At 46.2% G+C, this 23,536-nt stretch overlaps 1 protein-coding gene across 7 annotated transcripts in view; it reads left to right on the top strand.

The window, feature by feature from the left end:
- The window catches only part of imp3 (IMP U3 small nucleolar ribonucleoprotein 3), a 326,220-nt gene that overhangs the window by 121,668 nt on the left and 181,016 nt on the right, over nt 1-23,536 (top strand). For 6 of the 7 annotated variants that reach the window (XM_085982177.1, XM_085982181.1, XM_085982176.1 and 3 more), the window contains exon 3: nt 14,046-14,120. The exons of the other annotated variant lie outside the window; for it this stretch is intronic. In XM_085982177.1, the coding sequence (XP_085838303.1) occupies nt 14,046-14,120 (75 nt within the window). The remainder of the gene's footprint in view (nt 1-14,045; nt 14,121-23,536) is intronic. 7 annotated transcript variants of the gene reach the window in all.

The raw sequence follows: 23,536 nt of genomic DNA, 5'->3' as shown, positions 1-23,536 counted from the left end.
CGGAATTTTGCAATCCGAGTCAGAACAGATGAGACAGAGGAAGAATGGAATAGAGTCCTTGCAGGAAGCGAACTTGGAGGTTTCCAAGGTAGCTGTGGGAGTCAGTGGGCTTATAGTAGATATTGGTTGACAGCCTATCTCCAAAAATGGAGGTAGAGAAGTTGAAACATAGAAACATAGAAGATAGGAGCAGGAGTAGGCCAGTCGGCCCCTCGAGCCTGCTCCGCCATTCTATGTGATCATGGCTGATCATCCAAATTCAGTACCGTCCCTGCTTTCTCCCCATATCCCTTGATCCCTTTAGCCTTAAGAAATATATCCAACTCCTTCTTGAATATATTTAATGAATTGGCCTCTACTGCCTTCTGTGGTAGAGAATTCCACAGGTTCACCACTCTCTGGGTGAAGAAATTCCTCCTCATCTCAGTCCTAAATGGCTTACCCCTTATCCTTAGACTGTGATCCCTGGTTCTGGACTCCCCGACCATCGGGAACATCCTTCCTGCATCTAGTCTGTCTAGACCTGTCAGAATTTTATACATTTCAAAGAGATCCCCTCTCATTCTTCTAAACTCCAGTGAGTATAAGCCCAATCGACCCAATCTCTCCTCATACGTCATTCCTGCCATCCCAGGTATCAGCCTGGTGAATCTTCGCTGCACTCCTTCCATGGCAAGAACATCCTTCCTCAGATAAGGCGACCAAAACTGCACACAATAATCCAGATGTGGTCTCACCAAGGCCCTGTACAACTGCAGCAAGACATCCTTGTTCCTGTCTCGCTACAAAGGCCAACATACCATTTGCCTTCTTAACCGCCTGCTGCACCTGCATGCTTACCTTTAGCGACTGGTGCACAAGCACGCCCAGGTCTAGTTGCACTTCCCCTTCTCCCAATCTATTGCCATTCAGATAGTAATCTGCCGCCTTGTTTTTGACACCAAAGTGGATAACCTCGCATTTATCCACGTTATATTGCATCTGCCATGCTTCTGCCTAATCACCCAACCTGTCCAAATCATACTGGAGTTTTTCGGCATCCTCCTCACAGCACACATGCCCACCCAGCTTTGTGTCGTCTGCAAACTTGGAGATATTACATCTAGTTCTCTCGTCCAGATCATTAATATATATTGTGAATAGCTGGGGTCCAAGGACCGATCCCTGCAGTATCCCACTAGTCACTGCCTGCCACTCGGAAAAACAGCCGTTTATTCCAACTCTTTGCTTTCTGTCTGCCAACCAGTTCTCTATCCAAGTCAATACCTTGCCCCCAATCCCATGTGCCTTAACTTTACACGCTAATCTCTTACGCAGGACCTTATCGAAAGCCTTTTGAAAGTCCAAATACACCACATCCACTGGTTCTCCCTTATCTATTTTACCAGTTACATCCTCAAAAAATTCCAGTAGATTAGTCAAGCAGGATTTATCTTTTGTAAATCCATGTTGACTTTGTCCGATCCTGTCACTGTTTTCCAAGTGCTCTGCTATTACATCTTTTATAATGGACTCTAGCACTTTCCCCACTACCGATGTTGGGCTCACCAATCTGTAATTCCCCGTTTTCTCTCTACCACCTTTTTTGAACAGTGGGGTTACATTAGCTACCCGCCAATCCATGGGTACTGTTCCAGAGTCTATAGAATTTTGGAAGATGACCAGCAATGCATCTACTATTTCTAGGGCCAATTCCTTAAGTACCCTAGGATGTAGATTATCCGGCCCTGGGGATTTATCGGCCTTCAATCCCGTCAATTTCTCTAACACCATTTCCCTACAAATACTGATTTCTATCAGTTCCTCCCTTTCATTAGACTCTAGGTTCCCCGACATCTCTGGGAGGTTATTTGTGTCCTCCTTTGTGAAGACAGAACCGAAGTATGTATTTAATTGCTCAGCCATTTCTTTGTTCCCCATTATAAATTCCCCTGATTCTGACTGCAAAGGACCAATGCTTGACTTCACCAATCTTTTTCTCTTCACATATCTATAAAAGCTTTTACAGTCAGTTTTTATGTTCCCTGCAAGCTTACTCTCATACTCTATTTTCCCCCTCTTAATTAATCCCTTTGTCCTCCTTTGTTGAATCCTAAACTGCTCCCAATCCTCAGGTTTACTGCTTTTTCTGGCCAATTTATATGTCCTCTCCTTGGATCTTATGCTATCTCTAATTTCCCTTGTTAGCCACGGTTGAGTCACCTTTTTTGTTTTATTTTTATGCCAAACTGGGATGAACAAATTCTGTCGTTCATCCATGCGATCTTTGAATGTTTGCCATTGCCTATCCACCGTCAACCCTTTGAGTGACATTCCCTAATCAATCCTACCCAACTTGCACCTCATACCATCGTAGTTTCCTTTATTTAAATTCAGGACCCTAGTCTCTGAGTCAACTATTTCACTCTCCATCTTAATGAAGAATTCTGCCATATTATGATCGCTCCGACCCAAGGGGCCTCGCACAACACGATTGCCAATTAATCCTTTCTCATTACAGGAAACTTTGTGATATCCGGCACCGACGGGACCGAGCTGTTGCCGAGCTATCAAAACTGCCAGACATACAAAGTTAATGTTGAAGCATACGGAAGTTTTCACCTCTGTATCTGACAACAAACACTGTTGCTTAGCAACAGCTTCTAAACAGTCGACTGCAGCTGCAAGCGTCTCTAGCTGGAGCTGTTGCTATAGCTACAGACCTTGCAGTGCCTGACTGGGGAAAAAAAAAGCAACGAGAACTAAAAAAACTTATAGAAAACGGCTCCTGATTTTTGCCGTTAGATCGAGTATTCCGGACATATAACCTCTGGATTAACCAAAATTTCCTGTACATAATACTCAGTCTAAGATGGCCTGATCTCTAGTTGGTACCTCGACATATTGGTCCAGGAAACCATCCCGTATACACTCCAGGAATTCCTCCTCCACAGTATTGTTACTAATTTGGTTAGCCGAATCTATATGTAGATTAAAGTCACCCATGATAACTGCTGTGCCCTTATTGCACGCTTCTCTGATTTCCCTTTTAATGCCATCCCCGACCTCTGCATTATTGTTTACATAACATAAGAAATAGGAGCAGGAGTGGGCCAATCGGCCCCTCGAGCCTGCTCCGCCATTTAATAAGATCATGGCTGATCTGATCCTAACCGCCAATCTACTATCACAGAACCATCTCCTGAATCTAACAGAATTAGACACATGAAATAGGAGCAGGATCAGGCGACACGGCCCCCGGGCCCGCTCCGCTACCCACAGGGCCATGACCGATCCGAACCTAGACTCATGTCCAAATTCCTGCCCGCTCCCCGTAACCCTTAATTCCCTTTACTTCTAGGAAACTGTCTATTTCTGTTTTAAATTTATGTAATGATGTAGCTTCTACAGCTTTTTGGGGCAGCATATTCCATGGACCTACCACCCTCTGAGTGAAGTAGTTCTTCCTCATCTCAGTTTTGAAAGAGCAGCCCCTTATTCTAAGACTATGCCCCCTAGTTCTAGTTTCACCCATCATCGGGAACATCCTCCCCGCATCCACCCGATCCAACCCCTTCACAATCTTATATGTTTCAATAAGATCGCCTCTCATTCTTCTGAACTCCAATGAGTAGAGTCCCAATCTACTCAACCTCTCCTCATATGTCCATCCCCTCATCCCCGGGATTAACCGAGTGAACCTTCTTTGTACTGACTCGAGAGCAAGTATGTCCTTTCTTAAGTATGGACACCAAAACTGTACGCAGTATTCCAGGTGCGGTCTCACCAATACCTTGTACAACTGAAGCAATACCTCCCTATTTTTATATTCTATCCCCCTAGCAATGTGATGCGCTATCAATTACTGAGAAAGACTGGAAGTTAAGAGAGTAACAAACAGGCTTTTATTAGCTAAAGAACGAAGGCATGCCTCTAGTGGTCGACCGGTCCTGAATGCCTGGGGAACTGCAGAGCAGCCGCCTTTATACCAGGGCATATGGGTGGAGCCAGGGGCGGAGCCAGCTGAGGCATGCACAGACAGGTACAACAATGGGCAAGAGTGAACAACAGTGAAGTGAACAACAGTGAACAACAGTGGAGTGAACAACAGTGGTTTACCACACAATGAAAGCCAACATTCCATTGGCCTTCCTAATCACTTGCTGCACCTGCATACTAACCTTTTGAGTTTCGTGCACCAGGACCCCCAGATCCCTTTGTACTTCAGTACTTTCCAGTTTCTTGCCATTAAGATAATAACTTGCTCTACGATTTTTCCTGCCAAAGTGCATAACCTCACACTTTCCAGTATTGTATTCCATCTGCCAAATCTCTGCCCACTTACTTAGCCTGTCTATGTCCCCTTGCAGGTTTTTTATGTCCTCCTCACTCACTACTTTCCCTCCCATCTTAGTATCATCTGCAAACTTTGATATGTTACACTCGGTCCCCCCCTCCAAATCGTTAATATAGATTGTAAAGAGTTGGGGACCCAGCACTGACCCCTGCGGAACACCACTAGTTACTGATTGCCAGTCTGAGAATGAACCATTTATCCCAACTCTCTGCCTTCTGTTAGATAGCCAATCCTCTATCCATGCCAGAATATTACCCCCAATCCCGTGATTTTTTATCTTAAGCAATAATCTTTTGTGTGTCACCTTGTCAAATGCCTTTTGGAAGTCTAAATACACTACGTCCACTGGTTCCCCTTTATCCACCCTATATGTTACTTCCTCAAAGAACTCCAGCAAATTTGTCAAACATGACTTCCCCTTCATAAAACCATGCTGACTTTGTCCTATTAAATTATGATTATCCAAATGTCCTGTTACTGTCTCCTTAATAATGGACTCCAAAATTTTACCTACCACAGATGTTAGGCTAACCGGTCTATAGTTTCCAGCCTTCTGTCTACTGCCCTTTTTAAATAAGAGTGTTACATTAGCAGTTTTCCAGTCTGCCGGGACCTTCCGAGTCCAGGGAGTTTTGGAAAATTATTACCAATGCATCCACAATCCCTACCGCCACTTCCCTCAAGGCCCTAGGATGTAAGCCATCAGGTCCAGGTGATTTATCCGCCTTGAGTCCCATTATTTTACCGAGTACCACTTCCTTAGTGATTTTGATCGTGTTTAGCTCCTCCCCCCCTTTAGCCCCCTGTTTGTCCAGTGTTGGGATATTCTTAGTGTCTTCTACTGTAAAGACTGATATAAAATATTCATTCAGTGTTTTTGCCATCTCCATATTTCCCACCATTAATTTCCCAGTCTCATCCTCTAAGGGACCAACATTTACTTTAGCCACCCTTTTTCTTTTTATATAACTATAAAAACTCTTACTATCTGTTTTTATATTTTTTGCTAATTTACTTTCATAATCTATCTTCCCTTTCTTAATCAATCTTTTTGTTATTTTTTGCTGTCTTTTAAAGTTTTCCCAATCCTCTATCCTCCCACTAGATTTGGCTACCTTATATGCCCCTGTTTTTAGTCGAATACTATCCTTAATTTCTTTACTTAGCCACGGATGGCTGTCTTTTCTTTTACACCCTTTTCTTCTCAGTGGAATATATTTTTTTTGGAAGTTGTAAAATAACTCCTTAAATGTACACCACTGATCATGTATCGTCTTAGCCTTTAATCTATTTTCCCAATCCACTCTACTCAATTCCGCTCTCATACCTTCATAGTCTCCTTTATTCAAGCTTAGCACGCTTGTTTGAGATCCAACCTTCTCACCCTCTAATTGAATATGGAATTCAACCATGTTATGGTCACTCATTCCAAGGGGATCCTTTACTAGGACATTTTTAATTAATCCTGTCTCGTTACACAGGACCAGATCTAAGGTTGCTTGCCCCCTGGTCGGTTCAGTTACATACTGCTCAAGAAACCCATCCCTAATACACTTTGGAGGTCTATATACCACTCCCACTAACGTTTTCTGCCCCTTGGTATTTCTCAGTTCTACCCATACAGATTCCACATCATCAGAGCTAATATCCTTCATTACAATTGTGTTAATCCCCTCTTTAACCAGCAATGCTACCCCACCTCCTTTTCCTTTTTGCCTATCTTTCCTGAGGAAGGGATAAATCCGAGATGGACCATGTGAAGGCGAGGGAGGGGTGGAAATTTGAAGCAAAGTTGTTGAAATTTTCCAGTTCGGGGCGAGAGCAGGAAGAAGCACCAATACAGTCATCGATCTACCGGAAAAAGAGGTGAGGGAGGGTACCCGAGTAGGACTGGAACAAAAAATGTTGCACATGTCCCATGAAAAGACAGGCATAGTCAGGATCGATGTTCCCTTTAAGCTGTGCAGCAATGCAGTGCTCTCGGGGTTCCACGCAGCTGGTGAGTCAGTTTTTAAATTGAAAAAACCATGCATGCGCAGAATTTTGAATGGGTCACGCAGCCTGTTAAAGGGTCGCATGGCCCCCAAAAAATTTACAGGGAACATTGGCCAGGACCCATACGGGTTCCCATAGTGATACCTTTTATTAGGAGGAAGTGAGGAGAGTCAAAGGAGAAAGTGTTCAATAGAAGGACAAGTTCAGCCAGGTGGAGGAGGATGGTGGTGGATTGGGAATGGTTGGGCCTCCGTTCAAGGAAGAAGTGAAGGGCCCTCAGGCCGTTCTGGTGCGGATGGGGGTGTAGAGGGACTGGACGCCCATAGTAAAAAGGAGACGGTTAGGGCCAGGAAACTGGAAACTCTTAAAGTGGTGGAGGGTGGATGTAGGTCGGAATAAATGGGTCATTTTCAGGTTGGCAAACTGTAACTGGTGAGGTGCCACAGGGATCAGTGCTGGGGCCTCAACTATTTACAATCTATATTGATGACTTGGATGAAGGGACCGAGTGTACTGTTGCCAAATTTGCTGACAATACAAAGATAGATGGGAAAGCAGCTTGTGAGGAGTACAGAGTCTGCAAAGGGATAAAGATAGGTTAAGTGACTGGACAAACATTTGGCAGATTGAGTATAATGTGGGAAAATGTGAGGTTATCCACTTTGGTAGGAAGAATAAAAAAGCAAAATATTATTTAAATGGAGATAGACTACAGAATGCTGAGCTAGAGATCTGGGTGTCCTCGTACATGAAACACAAGTTAGCATGTACAGCAAGTAATTAGGGAGGCAAATGGAATATTGGCCTTTATTGCAAGGGTGATGGAGTTTAAAAGTAGGGAATTCTTGCTACAACTGTACAGGGCGTTGGTGAGACCACACCTGGAGTACTGCGTACAGTTTTGGTTTCCTTATTTAAGGAAGGATATACTTGAATTGGAGGCAGTTCAGAGAAGGTTCACTAGGTTGATTCCTGAATTGAAGGGGTTGTCTTATGAGGAAAGGTTGAGCAGGCTGGGCCTATACTCATTGGAGTTTAGAAGAATGAGAGGTGATCTTATTGAAACATACAAGATTCTGAGAGGGCTTGACAGGGTAGCTGCAGGGAGGAAGTTTCCTCTCGTGGGGGTATCCAGAACTAGGGGGCATAGTTTCAGAATAAGGGGTCGCCCATTTAAAACAGAGATGAGGAATTTCTTTTCTCAGAGGGTCGTGAATTTTTGAAATTCTCTTCCCCAGAGAGCTGTGGAGGCTGAGTCATTGAATATATTCAAGGTGGAGATAGACAGATTTTCAGTGAATCGAGGGTTATGGGGAGCAGGCAGGAAAGTGGAGTTGAGGCCAAGATCAGATCAGCCATGATCTTATTGAATGGTGGAGCAGGCTCGAGGGGCCGAATGGCATATTCCTGCTCCTATTTCTTATGTTAGGTGGGAAGAGACTGGGCAAGGGGAGAAAAAAGGGTTGAGACAGGAAGAAATAAGTTCCTTTGGGCAAGAACAGGCTGAAACAATGCATTTACCAGGGCAGTCCTGTTTGTGGATTTAAAGGAATTAGAAGTGGGCTGTGCGGGGTTGGGGGCTGAGGTTGGAGGCCATGGAGGGAAGATCTCCAGAGGAAATAAGGTCAGTGACAGTATGGAAAATGATCGCTTGATATTTGGTGGTGGAGTCGTGGTCCAGGGGGAGGTAGGAGGACGTACCGGAGAGTTGGCGTTCAGCCTCTGCAAGGTAGAAGTTGGTTCGCCAAACAACAACAGCACCACCCTTGTCAGCAGGTTTAATGACAATGTCGGGGTTGGACCTGAGAGAACGGAGTGCTGCAAGTTCAGATGAAGGTAGGTTACAGTAAGTGAGGGGAGCATAGAAAGTGAGATGGCCGATATCACGTCGGCAGTTCCCGATGAAAAGATCTCGAGCGGGTAAGAGGCCAGAGGGAGGAGTCCAGGTGGAATGAGAATTATGAAGACTGGAGAAAGGGGTCTGCTGTGCAGGGGGAATACTCCAGGCCAAAGAAGTGAGCGCGGATGCTGCAGAACAAGAGTTCAGCATCGTCTGAGCTCGAAATTCATTGATGTAGGTGTGTAAGGGGATGAAGCTGAGGCCTTTGCTGAGGATCGATTGTTTGGGGTTAGAGAGGGGTAGGTTAGCGGGGATAATGAAAATACGGCAAAGGGTGAGATTGGAAGGAGGGATGGGGTGAAAATTGTGATGTTGGGTGTTTCGCAGCTGGCACACTCAATGTTTAACTTTACTGAGACCCTAGCTGGTTAAGGAGGTCTGTTGGCAGTGGTGGGAGCCAGCCGCCAGCATACATTTTCTTTTAGCTGGGAAAGGTGTTGTGGAGTGGAGGGCAACTTAAAGGTGATGAGCATAATAAATGGAGGCATTTTATATTGAAAGAAAAGTAGATTAGTGGGGTGTCTCTCCTATCAGTGGAAAATTCTGATAATCTGTGGTAAAAATAACTGTGCAGTTTTTTGTGCAAAGCCCGAGGTTGTCCATTTAAATGCAGTGATTTGAGTTTCAATCCTAGTGTATTGTAATTGTGTCCAGCGCAGTCTGATGCATTTTTCCCATCTTTCAGATAACATGCTAAAGAGCCCCTGTCTGCCTGCTCAGTTAAGGGTAAAAAATCTCATGGCACTATTCAAAGAGGAGCAGGAAATATTCCTGCAGCCCAAGGCAATATTTTTTCCTCTACCAGCACCACTAAAAACAGATTATCTGGACATTGATTTGCTGTTGAGACCTTGCTATGCATAAACCTTTTTCTGCGAACAGTGACTGCATTTCAAATGTACAGTAATTAAATTGGTTGTGAGGTGTTTTGGAACGTCCCGAGAGTGTGAAAGGTGCTCTACAAATGCAAGTTCTTCCTTTATCAGCTCTTTTACTCTTGTCTTTTTGGGCTGGTGTTTAAGCGTAGAGAGATGAAGTCAACATTTGTTAAACATATAAAATGTGATTCATCTTCTGAGGATGACTGTGGTCAGTGATATAAAAGAGGCCTGTCGGGTGCACAAAAAAGGGGAACTTTGCATCAGAAATTTTTTCAAGTGAAAAATTGCACTGTATTTCATATGCAGTCAGCTGTTAAATTGGGGACTTGTCAGAACTGCTTGACACGCCGTGTTAAAATTAGTGTGCAACTGAGGAACTGGGTGGCTCAGTGTATAAAATTAACCTTTGATCTCGAGGTTTGGATGAAGTCCAGACAAAAAGGATACAAATTCTGTTGTTCTGCCTGTGATAGTCCATACTGTACAGTATATTGACCTCTACAGGATGCACTGCAGCAAAATACATTGGCCTGTTTCTGTGCCATATCTCCTTTCGGCCCAACCAGTCCATGCTGGCGTTTATGCTCCACTTGAGCCTCTTCCCGTCTTTCCTTATCTAAATCTATCCGCATAACCCTCTATTCCCTTCTTCCTCATGCTTGTCTAGCCTCCCCTTAAATGTATCTATACAATTCGCTTCAACCACTCTCTGTGGTAGCGAGTTCCACATTCTCACCACTCTGGGTAAAGAAGTTTCTTCTGAATTCCCTACTGGATTTCTTGGTGACTGTGTTATATTGATGGCCTCTAATTATGCTCTTCCTCACGAGTGGCAATAATCTCTTTGTATCCACTCTGTCAAAACCTTTCATAATTTTAAAGACCTCTATTCGGTCACCCCTCAGCCTTTTTTGAAAAGAAAAGAGACCCAGCCTTTTCATCCTTTCCTGGTGAGTATAGCCTCGCATTTCTGGTATCCTTGTAAATCTTGCACCCTCCCCAGTGCCTCTTTATCCTTTTTATAATATGGTGACCAGAACTGTATGCAGTACAGTAAGTGTGGTCTAGCCAAGGTTCGATATAGTTTTAGCATAACTTCCCTACTTGTCAATTCTATCCCTCTAGGAATAAACCCTAGTGCTTGGTTTGCTTTTTGTATGGTCTTGCTAACCTGTGTTGCAACTTTTTAGTGATTTGTGTATTTGTGCTCCTAGATCCCTTTGTTCCTCTACCCCACCTAGACTCGCACCATCCAAGCAATAAGTTACCTCCCAGTTCTTCCTACCAAAATGTAAATCTCATTTATCTGTGTTGTACTTCATTTGCCAATTATATGCCCATTCTGCAAGTCTATTAATGTCCTTCTGTAATTTGTTGCAGTCCTCCTCAGTTTGGACTATACCCCCCCCCCCCCCGCAATTTGGTGTCATCCGCAAATTTAGAAATTGTGTTTTTTATTCCAAAGTCAAAATCGTTCATGTAAATTGTGAACAGTAGTGGTCCCAGCACTGATCCCCATGGAACACCACTACCCACCTTCTGCCACTGTGAAATAGCTACCCTTTACCCCATCTCTCTGCTTTCTGTATTGAAGCCAGATAGCTATCCATTCTGCTACTTGTCCCCTGACTCTGCATTCTCTGACCTTGTTCATCAGTCTATTATGGGGTATCTTATTGAAGGCCTTTTGAAAATCTAGATAAATTACATCTACTGCATTATCATTGTCTACTCTCTCTGTTACCTCTTCAAAAAATTCAGTGAGGTTGGTCAAGCAAGACTTTCCCTTTTGAAATCCATGCTGACTATTGCTCATTATATTTCTGGTTTCTAGATATTCTATTCTCTCCTTTAGTAGGGATTCTATTATTTTTCCTACCACCGATATTAAGCTGACTGGTCTATAATTCCCTGGACATGTAATACCTATATTCAAGAAGGGGGATAGAACGTTCGCTATCTGCCAGTCTTCTGTCACTACACCTTTTCCTAATGAATTATTAAATATGTGTAGTAATGCCTCTCCTATCTCTTCCCCAGATTATTTTAAAATGTGTGGATGCAATCCATCCGGACCAGGGGTTTTATCCTGAGTTTGATTAGTTTATTTAATATAGCACCTCTTTATTTTAAATGCATTTATCTCATTACTAATCTCATCATCCAACGTCATGTCCACCTGTTCTATCTCCCTGGTGAATACTGAAGCAAATTAATGATTTAATATTTCTGCCATCTCTCTATTGTTACCTGTGGTATTATCCTGTCTATCCCTTAATTGCCCTATTCCCATCCCAACCTTCCTTTTTTTTTTATTGATGCACCTGTAAAATATTTTACTATTTTGTTTTATGTTCCTTGATAATTTATTTTCATAGTTCCTCTTTACCTTCCCAATTTATTTTGACTTCTCTCCTAATCTCTTTGTATTCTCTCTTATCATGCACTCCCCTGCTGTCCATGTACTTAATGTGTGTCTCTTTCCTTACCTTCAATTGTTCCCTTATGGCTTTATTCATCCACGGTGTCTCATTAGTGTTTAGTTTGTTCTTTCCTTTTAGCAGAATATATTGTTCCTGCCCTCTGTTGAACACCGTTTTAAATGTTTCCCATTGTCGTTCTACATAATTATTTGCCAATATTGTTGCCCATTTTATTTTCCCAAGTTCTATTCTCAGCCCCTCAAAATCAGCTTCTCTCCAATCTATGAACCTGGTTTTCGTTATACATATGTCCTTCTCTATTATCATCTTAAAGCGTATTATATTATGGTCACTATTGCCTAGATGTTCCCCTACTTTTACTTCTTTTATCTGCTCTGGTTCATTCCCCATTACTAGATCCAATAGTGAGTCCTCCCTTGTTGGACTTTTGACATATTGGATTAGAAAGGAGTACTGTACACATTGTAGGAACGGCATTCCCTTGTCCCTTTTACATACCTGGGTTACGTTCCAGCTCCGACCAATGGAATGAAAATCTTGAGGGTCCTACATAGAATGAGTTTGGGGAGCATTAATCCACTCTCAAGGAGGACAAGTGCCCACTGCACAAAACTGCCTCTACCATTTAGAATCTCACTCAAAGCTCATTGTAACAAATTAAACAATGTCGTACTGGTGCAACCTGTTCTGTCCAATTAATATTGGGGTAGTTGAAATCCCCCATGATGATTATTCCATGTTTTTTTTTTACTAATTTCCCTAATTTGTCTGCATATTTCTTCTTCCAACTCCCTTCCACTATTAGGTAGCCTGCAGACTACACCTATTAGTGTGATTGATCCTTATTATCTTTTATCTCTATCTGCATGGTTTCTATTTTTGTCTTGCTGATAGCTGTCACTTTTTTCTACTGCCATCATGTTATCCCTAATAAGTACAGCTACTCCACCTCCCCTTTTCCCCCCTCTCTCTTTTCTAAATATGTTATACCCTGCAATGTTTAATTCCCAGTCCTGATTTTTCAATAGCCATGTCTCAGCAATCTCTATGTCTGGTTCCTCGCAACGCATGATTACCTCCAGCTCCCCTGTTTTATTGCGGACACTGTACATTGCTGTACAGACAGTTTAACTCATTTTTAATAGGATTTCCTCTCACTTTATGTTTAGCCATCTTTTTAGACACCTGTTCCATAACTCAATTTGCTCCCTTGCTGTCAATGTCCTCCCTTACTTTATTCTTTCCTATGTCCTCTTTTCCTGTTTTGTTTATATTTAGGCTGGTTACTTTTCTTGTAGATCCCTTCCCCCGTTCTTAATAGTTTAAAGCCTTTGCCACCTCCCTATTTACCCTTTCCGCTAGGACATGGGTCCCATCCTGGTTCAGGTGGAGCTCCTTGGGCGGCAGCACCCAAACCCACAGCCTCCACCATCTAGAAGAACAGGGGCAGCCGTTGCATGGGAACACCATCACCTCCATGTCACACACAATCTTGACTTGGACATATATCATTGTTCCTCCATCGTTGCCGTGTCAAAATCCTGGAACTTGCTACCTAACTGCATTTTGGGAGTACCTTCAGCACACTGACTGCTGCGACTCATGGAGAAGGCCCGCCATCACCACCACTTCGGTGCAGTTAGGGATGGGGAATAAATGCTGTCCTTGCCAGAAATGCTCACATCCCGAGAATGAATTAAAAAAAAAAGTTCCCTCTACTCTTTACTCTCCTCCCACACCTTCCCCTTCGCAACACCCAGCAATATGCCTCAGCCCCACCTTTGGCAGAATGTATCCTATTGTACCAGTATGACATTGTTTCATTTGTCACAATGAGCTTTGAATGAGATTCGAAATGGTAGAGGCAGTTTTGTGCTGTGGGCACTTGTCCTCCTTGAGAGTGGATTAATGCTCCCCAAACTCATTCTATGTAGGACCCTCAAGATTTTCATTCCATTGGTCGGAGCTGGAATGTAACCCAGATCCCAGAGGTGAACGGCTACTGCACCACCCATAGATGCTGCAATTTTTTAACATCACCCATTCTGTGGAGTGACGCCTTTTGATTTTACACGTTGAAAAATGTTATTTTTGAGACCAGTTGGTTCATGAATAGACTGGGATTTTCTGTAGCAGTTAGTTCTGTACGGTGAAATGTGTATAAGCCTTCTCCATTCAGGTCCTGGTGGATTCAACGCTCTTGCTCAACATTCAGTTTTGTTGATTTGCGCAGCAAATGCAGAATGTAACGAACTGGCATGCATGTGGGTGTAATAGATACGAATGCACTGGCAGATAGTGATTGAGGATATATGTTCAGGCTCAGCAATGATTTACAGTGCAATTGGTTTGTCAGTCATGGTTTGGGGGTACTTGATACTGTCAGACTATGGGAAGCTGTTTCATAAAACTGGAGGACTGTGGGGAGGGGATAGTTCTCATTTCTTGGAATTCATTCAATTTAATTTTGGTCTTGTTTTCATTTTCAGATATTCAGCGGGCCTTATCCCCACAAGGCAGGGTCTACACCTCTGTGAGAAAGTGTCAGCATCATCATTCTGCAGGTATGAATTTATCACAAGCTCCTGCACAATGAGACTAAGGTACAGTAATTATGCACAGCAAGATTTTCAGCACTGTCTTGCATCCAGCGGGCATATAGGCATTACCACAATTTACTCACTGCTCATTTGCAATTAATTCATATTCAATACTGGTGTTGTGCGTTGACCTTTTATTCATTAACAGCATCATATGAAAGTTGTGTCCGCCTTACATTGGTGTGATATGGGCTTGCACCCGTGATGAAGTTGCTGAAATAACTTGGTCCCAGAGGTGTTGATCAGAGGCTTGGGCCTAGAAATTCAGTTGGGCGCGCCAGCCGTTAGCGCCTTAGGAGGAGTAGATCTTGAGCGCTAGGCGCTTAGCGCCCGGGCGCAGCGTGATCTGCGCCTCGCCCCAACTTCAGTACACATTTAGCACCGGCGCAAAGCCGGCGCGCGCAGATCATGACGTCATTTACTAGTGCAACGCCCTTTGTGCGCCCCGAACCGGAACTTCACTCGTGCCGCCCCATTGTGCGCCGGGTGGCCCGAATGACTGTGAAGTGGAACGGTACACAGCCGAGGTGGGCCGCGGGGAGCGCTAATTAAAGGGCACTTACCCTGCACTATAAAGGGCAGCCATTTTGCAGCATTCACTCTTGTGCAACGGTTTTTTGGAGAGAGACCAAGGAGGAGAGCTTACTGGTTTGGACCAACACTAGGACAGGTATTTTTGGCTCAGGCCAGAGCTTAGCAATTATCTTTGCCTTCATTGAGAGCTCATTGTTTCCCAGCATATAATGGGGGCTGCATTGGGTGCCAACGCTGACTTTCAGCCTTATGCCAGAAGGGCTTACAGACGTCGTGAGAGAGTGGCAGCCCTGGCTAGACGCAGAGGGGGCAACAGGCGTCGCCAACTGAGGCCTTACCCACCCAGGGTATACCGCCAGCAGTCCTCCTATCTGACCATGTCTGCCGCGATGTGTGTAAGGAGGCTGCGATTCAGAAGGGAGGTGGTTGCAGACATCTGCCAGCTGCTTCAGAGAGATCTGCAGCCACAGCTGATGCGCAGGACGTCTCTGTCGGTGGCAGTGAAGGTGACGGTGGCTCTCAACTTCTATGCCACCGGCTCCTTCCAATCCGCTGCTGGGGACATCGCTAACATCTCCCAGTTCGCCGTGCATTGCTGCATCCGCCAGGTGACCGAAGCCCTTTTCACAAGGAGACATCAATTCATCTCCTTCCCCATGACCCTGGACAAGCAGCAGCAGCGTGCAGTGGGATTTGCAAGAATAGCGGGCTTCCCCATGGTGCAGGGCGCCATTGTCTGCACGCATGTGGCTTTGCGGGCACCTCTGGAGCATGCCGAGGATTACCGCAACCGGAAGGGCTACCATTCCCTCAACGTACAGCTGGTGTGTGACCACAGGCAGCGCATCCTAGCTGTCAATGCCCGCTTTCCAGGCAGCAGCCACGATGCCTTTATCCTGCGACAGACAACTGTGGCTGACATGTTCCAGGCACAGCCTCCCCCAAGAGGATGGCTTATCGGGGACAAAGGCTATCCTTTGTGTACCTGGCTCATGACCCCGCTCCGCGCGCCCACGACCCCTGCTGAAGAGGCATACAACGAGAGCCATCAAGCGACTAGGAACATCATAGAACAAACAATCGGCGTCCTCAAGCAACGATTCCGCTGTCTCGATCGCTCCAGGGGAGCCCTCCAGTATTCGCAGGACCGAGTCTCCCAATTCGTCGTCGTTTGCTGCATGCTGCACAACCTGGCTATCCGCAGGACTCGGGCACTGCCACCTCACGTTGGACCCCCACCTCAGGAGGAGGAGCATGAGGAGGACGAGGAGTACCAGCCCAGGAGGGAGGCACAAGGTCCAAGGGCCGCCCGTCGGCGGCTTATTGAACGTCACTTCTAGGCCCCCTGTCAGGGAATGGCTTGTGTCAATGAAAGAACATGATTGCAGCCGCTCCGCAAGCCCTCAGCCGGTTAAGGCAACAAACACTTCAAAGATCAAACATGGACAATGTTAATAAAGAAAATGCTTTATTGTACAAACTCGGGGCCCTTCCCACATGAAAACCAAAAACAGACGAAACCCCCAAAAAACACTCAAACACATTACTCGCTCCCACAACCTGGAGAGGATTAACAAAACAGTGCAACTAAAATGGCCGTCATCCTCAGACTTCGTAAAATACAAACATCACATCCTCGGCCTTCAAAAAACAAACATCCAATTCTCGGCCTCAAAAAAACAAACATCCAATTCTCGGCCTCAAAAAACAAACACAACTGGCCACACATTCGACTTTTTGGCCCGCTAGGGCGATGCCTTGGCCATCTTTGTGTGGCCCCTGCCCGCCCTGCTGCTGCTCCTCAAAGTAAGGCCATTGGCTGCTGCAAGGCTGGGGGCAGGCTCCAGAGGGGCACATGTCGTGACGGCAGATGCCCTTGGGGGTCGGCCTAGTCGAGGTCTGGCCGTCGAGCGGGCGGCTGTTGAATGCTGCAGCTGTGGCTGGCCAGCATCAGTCGCTGCAGCAGCTCCTGGCAGCTCCACTGGGGGAGTGGCAGTGGCGGCTGGAGGAATGGGGGCAAGCTGGTGGATGGCAGGCGCTCGCTGGTCGCCTGAGACACTGGCACTCGCCCGGGCCAGTACTGCAGCATGTGCACCAATCCGCCGAGGGACAGACCGCTGTGCTGCTGCAGCGCGCCGGGTGCCCTGGCGATGCCTGGCTGACACAGCGAGTGTGGCAGCAGTGAGTGCCCTTGTTGACCTGTTCAGTGACCTCATCAGAGCACCCAGTGACTGCACGGCACCACTGATCAGCTGGCCACTCACTGCCTGAGCTGCCCCGAATGCCGCACGACTCGCTGCCTGATCTGCCCCGAATGCCGCCTGACTCGCTGCCTGCTCTGCCCCGAATTCCGCCAAGCTGATGGCCTGTGAGGCCCTGACGTCGGTGACACTCCGAGAGAGGGACTCGATGGCCTCCGGCAACCGTGCCACTACCCCCATGAGCTCCGTGTGCCGGCGCTCCGAGTCCGCGGACAAGTCCTCGAGGCGTTCCATCTCCTCGGCGAAGACCATCTCCGGACTGGAGGCCGGACTCTCCCTCTGGGGCGAAGGCCGCCGAGCTGGCCGAACCTTCCTGCATTGCTGGAGGCCGCTGGGCCCAGCAATTGGACTCCCCTCCGACCCTTCCCCCCTCTGGGGAGAAGGCCGCCGAGCTGGCACCCCCCTCCCGCGTTTCTGCAGGCCGCAGGTCCCATGAGCTCCCCTCCCCTCCGACACTTCCACGACGCTCCCCTCCAGGGAAGACGTGTCCCCTACATTGGAATGGGTTGCCACGGCTGAGGGTTCCCCTGATGGGCCGCCTACCTCTTGCTCCTCCTCCTCCTCCTCCTCTGAGGGGCTGTCACTGGCAAGTTCAGGGACCTCCTCCTCACCATCTGAAAGCAGGAAGGCACACGAGTAGCTTTAGAGTGAGGAGAGGGTGTCAGCGAGGGTTGCATGAGTGGTGGCATTCAGCGCATTGGTCGGACAGTGGCAAAGGATGTAGATCTGATGCGCAAGTGGGACGAGAGAGGTCCAAACGTGGATGTCCTTACCATTGGTGCCCAGAACAGGGTCGGCATCTCCACATGCAACGGGCCCAATCACCCGGCCACCCATGATGCGCTCCACGCGATGTTGAAGCTCGGTGAGCGGCTGGATCTGGGGTCGGCCTCCCCCGGTCGCAGTCCGGCTCTTCCGATTATTAGCCAGCTTGGCCTGCAAGAGAAAGGACGGCCTCTAAGTACAGTGTGTCGCCCTGATCTTGTGTGCACTGCCTCCCATGGTGGAATAGCTTGGCCAGTGTGAAGTGCAGAATGTGCAATTGATGTTCATGCCTATTCCATAGCTGCTGGATGAGGGCTGGCCATTAGGGCTTTCAGGTCCCTTTGCCCATAATGTGAGGTGCACATGCAAGGATGAGGAGGTCACTGGAAAGGGTACTCACCCTGACAATCCGCGTGAGGTCATTAAACTTTTTGCGGCATTGGACACCGGTCCTGGGGACCTCGCTGTTGGCTGACACCTTGCTGGCGACATGCCTCCAGGCTCTCCGGTAGGCGTGGACCGGCGCCTTCCTGCCATTGTCCGGGTACAAAATATGGCGCCTCTTCTCCACACCACCAACCAGCACACTCAGCTCACGCTCTGAGAAGCGCTGCGCTCGTTCACGGGCCCTCTGCATGGCTTCAGGCGCTATTTGGGGCCAGCAGCAGTGTTCAGGCCTAGCTGGAGGGCTCCACTATCCAGGGCGTGGCAGCAGACAAAGTCGACCCTTCCCCCTTAAGAGCTGGCCGGCGCCAGGGTGTCTGCTGTCAATCACGAGATGGCCGCATCTGCGCTGCGCCCGGCCTGGGCGCTCTCGCTCAGCACCTCTGGCTTAGCGCCTAAAGAGAGGCGTCCAGCACCAGTTTTAGCGCTCGAGCAAACTCTTAGGGCGAAGCTAATGAATATCGCAGAAGTGGCCTCGATTTGGCGGCGGGCGCAAACTTTAGCGGCTGCCCGACTTTAACGCCCCAAAAGTGGCTACAATGAATTTCTAGGCCTTTGTGTTTACCCACTGGAAAGAGGGAGGGCTAACTGAAAATGGTGACTGAGCAAAATCGCTATACATCTGAGAGCAGGGACGCTGCCATTGGCTTGTAGTCCCGTAGCACCGTTTAACAATGTAACTTGTTACCCTATTTTCATAGAATGAAAAAGGCATCAGTTTGATTAGCTATTCCCAATCTACAAGGGATTAGTGTTTTGTTGAAACTCAAAACTTCCGTTAAAGACAAACTTATAATCTAAAAAAACACACAAAACACTGAATTGGCAGCTAACAAATTTGACACTAGTATTGTTGGATTTGGTTTCCAAATAAGAACTGATAGACTTGTGAATGCTGCAGTTTTGCACTCTTTGTCTCTAAAGCTTTATCAGAATTGTTTTTTTTAAGTCAGAGACCAATGTAAATTGAATTTGGGAAGGCAAAAATCACAGAGAATCCTGATTGCTATCCACAGTTCATTTGTTGGTAAGCATACATGTGGATGCAAGTTGAGGACAGTGAATCTGCTAGTTTCTGCACAGCCCCCAGCCTCACTGCCGCCTTCTCTTCCCCAAGCTCTCGTTCCCTCCCTTGCTTCCATTTCTGACCAGTTTCTAGTCTCTCCTGCCATCCTGTATTTCTTTTTCTGCCGTGTACCCTGCCCTCCTCCACTCAATTAAATGCAGTTAATGTACTTTCTAAATTTAGTACTGTTTACATTGCTCTCACAAAACATTGTAATAAAAAGGAAGGAAAGGTTGCTCATTTGGAACCAATTGAGCAAATTAGCAAAAGCAGTACAATCTAGAAATAGTATTGGAAATTAGATATTATTAAACCATCAACAGATTAATAAAAACATGGATTTTTAATGCTCTGTTTTGCAAAAAGACTGCTTAGAAACTTGAGTAGGTTTATATTTTAGAAGTGCCTGTGTGCATTCAATATGTATTGAGGAAGTCTTCTGTTTTACAGATTTAGATGTTAAACATTAACTGAAATTAGAGCTCCAGTTTATTTAGGAGGATGGTGAATAGCCTGGTCTGCTATTGTTAAAAAGAAGCCTAATTGGTGAATTTTTAAGAGCAACTATTCAGCAAGTCAGTGCTTGGAATTCTGGCTTCAGCCAAAAATTAATTGCTACTTCTAGCTATAAGATGAGTATTAGTTACGAGGGAAGAGGCATCACCACAGAGTTGAATCCTGTCCTCATCCAATGCCCATAAACTTTACAACAAGGGTCATTGGATAGTATTCAAGAGCAGAAATCCAGGCTAATTTTCTGCTCCCTAACCTGAGTGCACTGAGACCAATTGTGGTACCTCCTATCTCCACCCTGCCTTAGATTAGCTAACTTGGCACAGGCTAGGGATCAAACTGGCACCCCACTGAATGGCTCAGCAACTGATGGTCTCAATCAGCTGAGCCATTGGGGAAGCCAGCTGAGTTTTAACTCGACTTTGTTTTCTAGGAGTCACTACACACCTTCATTTGAATTTTTTTTTAAACTTCCCTTTTCATACAAAAGAACAATCAAACTGTGTTGGATGTGCGTATTATATAAATACAAGTTGTATTATTAAAGGTACCAATTTTTACAACCTGTTGTTGGGCTAATTTGTCACAAGGTATGCTGTACCTCAAATTCAACAAGTCATGTTTCCTGACCAATGATCAGAAAAGAAAGACTTACCAGTAATTCTGGTAACCACATGATGACTTGGCAAATTGGGAATCCATTCTTAACTGGCATAAGTTTAATTGAAGTTTATAAAATGATGAGAGACATGCTAAACAGTACAATGCTTCAGGTAGTGGCCAATATTGAAGTCTTGAATGGACTTGGATTTGACTGAGTCAAATTATATTGTACTAATCTCCTGTCAAGGTACTAGTTTCAAACAAATCAGAAAGAATCTTGATACAAAGACAACAAATTTCTAAGCTGCACAAGATAAAAATCTTGTATAGGAATTTCTCAGAAATCACGTGTCTGCTCCTCTTTGGCAGTATCTCCTGTTGAGTATGGCTCCCTGGGACTGCCAGTAGCACTGTGCGACCAACATTTGGCTGAAGCTGACTTGTCTTTACCCTATCTTTTTTTAAAGAGAGCTGCTCCTATGCTTTTATTTAGCAAGATAATTTTTTTTGGCTGCAGTGTAATCTGCTCCTCACCTGGTAGCTCCAATGCTATAGAAAGTAGAGTCAAACTGTCAAACCGGAAAATAGAAAGAGGAGAAAAAATGCAAAGTAAGACACGAAAGTAATGGAGGAGAGAGAGACAAAAATGACAGGAGAGAAACAAAACTAGAGAAGAAAGAAATGAAAGTGAGGGAAAAGCCAGAAATGGATGGGGAGAGACAAACACGTGAAGAAGGAAAGCCAGAAAAATGTGAAAGTGAAATGAAGGAGAGTCGGGATAAAATAGTAAAGAAAAAGAGTTACGCAGAAGTGCAAGAGAACAGGGAGAGAGAAAACAAACCAAGAATTTGCATTTATGTAGTGCCTTTCACATCTGGAGATGTGCCAAGTACGTTGCAACAAATGAATCACTTCTGAACTACAGTCAGTGTTATATAGGCAAAGCCAGTAGTTAATTTGCACATCCTGCGGTCCCACAAACAGCAATGAGATCAATCACACTTGAGCTATTTTGTGTGTACTAAGTTAAGGCATGTGTACAGGCCCCCTGATCTACCTACTGTTCGTCCATGGTTGCATTTATGCAGCCTTGTGGTGCCTTGTTCCTTGTTCCCAGTGGACATGTCAACTCTAACGGGGTTAATTACCACTTCATCAGTCTTCTCTCAATCATCAGCAAAGTAATGGATGAAGTTGTCAATTGTGACATCAGATGGCTCAGTTTGACTCATGCGAGAACCACGCAGCACCAGACTTGGCAGCAGCCTTGATCCAGACATGAATGCAAGACCTACATGTCAGTATCTGCCTTCAGCATCAAGGCACCATTTGACCAAGTACGTTACCAAAGAGCCTTAGCAAACTGAGCTCATTATGGCTCAAGGGGGAAGTGTCCAGTTGTTGGCATTGTACCTGAAACATGGGGGAAGTTTAACGTGGGTGAGTGCGTGGGTTTGGCTGTGAGTGGGGGGTGAAATCCAGGAAAAATGCGAGCACATTGGAAAGCTGGCACCAACCCGCCGACTTCTGCATTTCACTCCACCGCGTCAGGCTGCATGCGCGCAATCCATTTGGGAGAGGTGAGCTGTCAATTTCTCTATGCTAATTGCTCAATTAGAGCGATATTGACGTGGGCTTTGCAGTTTAACTTTGGCTCCTTGGGTTTGAAAGCAAGGCGAGAAGACAGCGGCAATTGAGGCGACAGAAGCCATGCCGGAAGTATGCCAAAAAGTACTCTACTCGTAGCTGCTTTCTTACCTGCTTGTGTGAAAGGGTTTGTTCACGGAACTTGTGCGGAGAGGTTACTTTACATATTTTGGAGGTGTTATCTGCACTTGGGAGATTTGTTGGTCTGATCTATCAGATCAGCATGGGTGATGGGTGCCGCATATGCTGTGTTACTTTGGGCCTCAGATGAGGACCAAGATGACCAGCAGCTCCAGCAACAGCCTGCAGCTCCACAGGAGAGAGGGGATCAGCGAGAGGTGCAGCTCACAGGAGGCTGTATCTGGCACACAGGGTTTGCAGGCAGAGGGCAAGCTACTTCGACAATTGTGTCTCAGAAGGCTCGAGGTGGTGGCAGATATTTGCAGCCTTCTGGAACAAGACCTGCTGCCAACTGGACCTGGTGGCCCTGCTTTACCTGTGGCTGTCAAGGTCACCACTGCCGTCAACTTTTTTGCCTCTGGATCCTTCCAGGGCTCAGCTGGAGACATTTGCAGGATCTCACAGTTGGCATGCTCAGACAGGTGATTGCTTCTTTGCCAGTGCCGGCAATTATGGTACTGCGCATGCACACTCGATCCGGTCGTGCATGTGCAGTACGATATATGAGGAAGCCGGAAGTGGGGCCTGCTGAACCACATTGCTGATCCTGGAGCTGCTACCATTGCTGCCTGCCTTGTCTGTTGCTCGAGCCTGAGCTTGCTACTAGGGCTTTTGGGGTAGCTTTCGAAAATAAATGACTAATAAAGGAGCCTCCTGGACTTTTGCGTAGAATATCGCTGCTATTATCTACATGAACATTTTTGCAGCCTTCAGAGAGAGTGAGGGAATCGGAGGGGGAGATGGAGTAGGAGGACGGCGGGGGCAGAAGAGAGAAAGAGAGCAGGTCAGGAACTCTGGGAGAGCAGGTCAGGAACTCTGGGAGAGCAGGTCAGGAACCCTGGGAGAGCAGGTCAGGAACCCTGGGAGAGCAGGTCAGGAACCCTGGGAGAGCAGGTCAGGAACCCTGGGAGAGCAGGTCAGGAACCCTGGGAGAGCAGGTCAGGAACCCTGGGAGAGCAGGTCAGGAACTCTGGACGGTGGTGAAGAGCACGGAGAGCAGTGGAGATGAGAGCGAGAACATGATCCAGATGGTAAGATGGATCACGTTCTTGCAACCCCAACCCCTTTACACCCGCACCACGTTCTCCCTCTCCTCCCCCTATAGCTGGTTGATTTCTCGGAAAGCTGTCACTATAGATATATAAAAGCTTCTATAGATATGTGAAGAGAAAAAGATTGGTGAAGTCAAGCATAGGTCCCTTGCAGTCAGAATCAGGGGAATTTATAATGGGGAACAAAGAAATGGCAGGCCAATTAAATACATACTTTGGTTCTGACTTCACAAAGGAGGACACAAATAACCTCCCAGAGATGTCGGGGAACATAGGGTCTAATGAGAGGGAGGAATTGAATGAAATCAGTATTTG

Source organism: Somniosus microcephalus, chromosome 3 (genome assembly GCF_052327205.1).
Source record: "Somniosus microcephalus isolate GS21.2 chromosome 3, FLI_Smic_1.0, whole genome shotgun sequence".
Classification (NCBI taxonomy): domain Eukaryota; kingdom Metazoa; phylum Chordata; class Chondrichthyes; order Squaliformes; family Somniosidae; genus Somniosus; species Somniosus microcephalus.
This window is presented reverse-complemented; position numbering and strand designations above follow the sequence as displayed.